This window comes from Hemitrygon akajei, unplaced genomic scaffold (genome assembly GCF_048418815.1).
Source record: "Hemitrygon akajei unplaced genomic scaffold, sHemAka1.3 Scf000048, whole genome shotgun sequence".
NCBI classification, from domain to species: domain Eukaryota; kingdom Metazoa; phylum Chordata; class Chondrichthyes; order Myliobatiformes; family Dasyatidae; genus Hemitrygon; species Hemitrygon akajei.
In genome coordinates, this window is record NW_027331934.1 from 7,135,181 (window position 1) to 7,138,327 (window position 3,147).

General features: G+C 47.1%; 1 protein-coding gene across 1 annotated transcript; it reads right to left on the reverse strand.

Moving 5' to 3' along the window:
* Positions 1-625: 625 nt before the first annotated feature.
* Positions 626-2,559, reverse strand: LOC140720872 (uncharacterized). The gene has a single exon (XM_073035720.1). The coding sequence runs from the start codon at positions 2,255-2,257 to the stop codon at positions 797-799; it is 1,461 nt and encodes a 486-aa protein (XP_072891821.1). The 5' UTR covers positions 2,258-2,559; the 3' UTR covers positions 626-796.
* Positions 2,560-3,147: the final 588 nt, after the last annotated feature.

Sequence of the window (3,147 nt, forward strand, 5' to 3'; positions counted from 1 at the left end):
GGACAATGACTCCCATCCGCTCCATAATGTACTGGTTAGGCACAGGAGTACATTCAGCCAGAGACTCATTTCACCGAGATGTAACACTGAGCATCACAGGAAGTCATTCCTGCCTGTGGCCATCAAACTCTTCTAATCTTCCCTCGGAGTGTCAGACACCCTGAGCCAATAGGCTGGTCCTGGACTTATTTACACTTGCAAAGATAAACTTATTATTATTTAATTATTGATGGTTTTATATTGCTATATTTCTACACTATTTTTGGTTGGTGCGGCTGTAACGAAACTCAATTTCCCTCAGGATAAATAAAGTACGTCTGTCCGTCTGTCTGTTCTACAGGTTCCACAGTGTTAAAATGAGAGAACAGTTGCTGTAGCTTTTATCCGTCATCTTTACAAATCTACATACGAATTTTCACCGAAAGTGACTTGTCATGAGGGGTATCATCTTCAAATGAATGACCACATCACACCCAGGCAAGGGTTAACACATAAGTGGTCTCCATAGGATATCCCAAATCAGATCCACTCCTATGGGTTAAATGAGGTGACAGCCACACATTCGATGTGTGGTGAATGGATAATTAACCCACCCTTGTGGGCAAAGGAAAGTTCCAAACAGTGACCCTTGGCCACTAGTTCCCTGGTTTCGATTCTTCCATTTTTCATCCGTCTCCATCTGACTCTGAGTGTCTGTGTCCTCAGTTAAAACTAAACAAACTGCGAGCAATGTAAACAAGCTGCAAGTCAGACTGACAGTCCATATCAAACAAAACCTAGGGATTCATAACAATGGTCACTCCCCACTATGAACTGACTTGTGTTCCAGTATTTGGGATGACTGAGTGAATCCTTTCCCACCGACTGAGCAGGTGAACGGCTTCTCCCTAGTGTGAACTTGCTGATGTCTCTGTAGGTTGGATGACCGAGTGAATCTCTTCCCACAGACGGAGCAGGTGAACGGCTTCTCCCCAGTGTGAACTCGCTGATGTACCAGTAAGGTGGATGACTCAGTGAATCCTTTCCCACATTCTGAGCAGGTGAAAGGCCACTTCCCAGTGTGAACTTGCTGGTGTGCCAGTAGTTGAGATGACCGAGTGAATCCCTTCCCACACTCTGAGCAGGTGAATGGCCTCTCTCCAGTGTGAATTCGCTGATGACTATGTAGGTTGGATGAGTGAGCGAATCTCTTCCCACATTCTGAGCAGGTGAACGGCTTCTCCCCAGTGTGAACTGACTGGTGTTCCAGTAGGTGGGATGACTGAGTGAATCCCTTCCCACATTCTGAGCAGGTGAACGGCTTCTCCCCAGTGTGAACTCGCTGATGCTTCTGTAGGGTGGATGAATCAGTGAATCTCTTCCCACATTCTGAGCAGGTGAACGGTTTCTCTCCAGTGTGAACTCGCTGATGTACCAGTAGGGTGGATGACCGAGTGAATCCCTTCCCACAGACTGAGCAGATGAAAAGCTTCTCCCCAGTGTGAACTCGCTGGTGACTCTGTAGGGTGGAAGAGTCAGTGAATCCTTTCCCACACTCTGAGCAGGTGAATGGCCTCTCACCAGTGTGAACTCGATGATGTCTCTGTAGATTGGATGACTGAGTGAATCCCTTCCCACACTCTGAGCAGATGAACAGCTTCTCCCCAGTGTGAACTCGCTGATGTCTCTGTAGGGTGGAAGAGTCAGTGAATCCCATCCCACACTCTGAGCAGGTGAATGGCTTCTCTCCAGTGTGAACTCGCTGATGACTCAGAAGGGTGGATGGATTAGTGAATCTCTTCCCACAGACTGAGCAGGTGAATGGCCGCTCTCCAGTGTGAATTCGATGATGTCTCTGTAGATTGGATGACTGATTGAATCTCTTCCCACATTCTGTGCAGGTGAATGGCTTCTCCCCAGTGTGAACTGACTGGTGTTCCAGTAGGTGGGATGACTGAGTGAATCCCTTCCCACATTCTGAGCAGGTGAACGGCTTCTCCCCAGTGTGAACTCGCTGATGCTTCTGTAGGGTGGAAGAATCAGTGAATCTCTTCCCACATTCTGAACAGGTGAACGGTTTCTCCCCAGTGTGAACTCGCTGATGTACCAGTAGGGTGGATGACCGAGTGAATCTCTTCCCACAGACTGAGCAGATGAACGGCTTCTCCCCAGTGTGAACTCGCTGATGACTTTGCAGGTGGGATGACTGAGTGAATCTCTTCCCACAGACTGAGCAGCTGAACGGCCTCTCTCCAGTGTGAACACGCTGGTGTGCCATTAGGTCAGATGACTGAGTGAATCCTTTCCCAGAAATTCAGCAGATCACCAGCCTTTGCCCACAGTGAACTGACAGGTGTGTCCGCAGGTGGGAAGACTGACTGAATCCTTTCTCACACACAGAACAGGTGAATGGCCTTGCCCAGTGTGAACTTGCTGATGTACCTTCAGTTGTGATAAACGAGTGAATCCATTCCCACTGTCTGAGCAGGTGAATGGCCTTTCTCCTGTGTGAAATGACGGGTTGCCAGTTGGTCAAATGACCGAGTGAATCCCTCCCCACAGTTTGAGCAGCAAGGATGGTCGATTGAACCCCTTGCTCCACTTCTTAAATATCTGGACAGAGACAACCAAACTGGTGTGCCGTGTTTGAACTTCCTCGAGACAAACTCCTTCTTGTTTTTAACCTGTAAAAAGATTTACAAAATCCATCAATGGGTGTAGGACAACATTTCAGATGAGATTACTTGAGTTACCAAGGTTTGATCTGGTATCACACTGTTACAGTGAGATTCTACCCAAGTTGGACACAGAAATCATCTCCTGACTGGGCAGAGTGCTGGTATCTGGAATGACCATCAATTCCCTGATGCTGTTCCTGTTTCTATAAGAATGGGGCATTTCTGCCATCTCCAATTTCTACCTTGGCTGAGTTGGAATCTCTCCATTGGTATTATTCCCTGTTCCTGCTGAGCTGCATGGGTGCCTGGCCCCACAGTAACTGAAACAGTCTCACGCAATTAGTCTTTCTTGATGTGCATCTGGGATTTTCTTTTATGTATTACTAACGTAAAGTGCCACAGTTTTAATGCCATATAAAAAATTCCTGTTGAGGTGAATGGTTGGTCCACACAGCTGTTAAAAAGACAGAGTGAATGTTTGTAATATTTC

Excerpts from the sequence above, each read along its gene's own strand:
- LOC140720872 (XM_073035720.1), bottom strand. The coding sequence starts at position 2,257 with ATGGCACACCAGCGTGTTCACACTGGAGAGAGGCCGTTCAGCTGCTCA.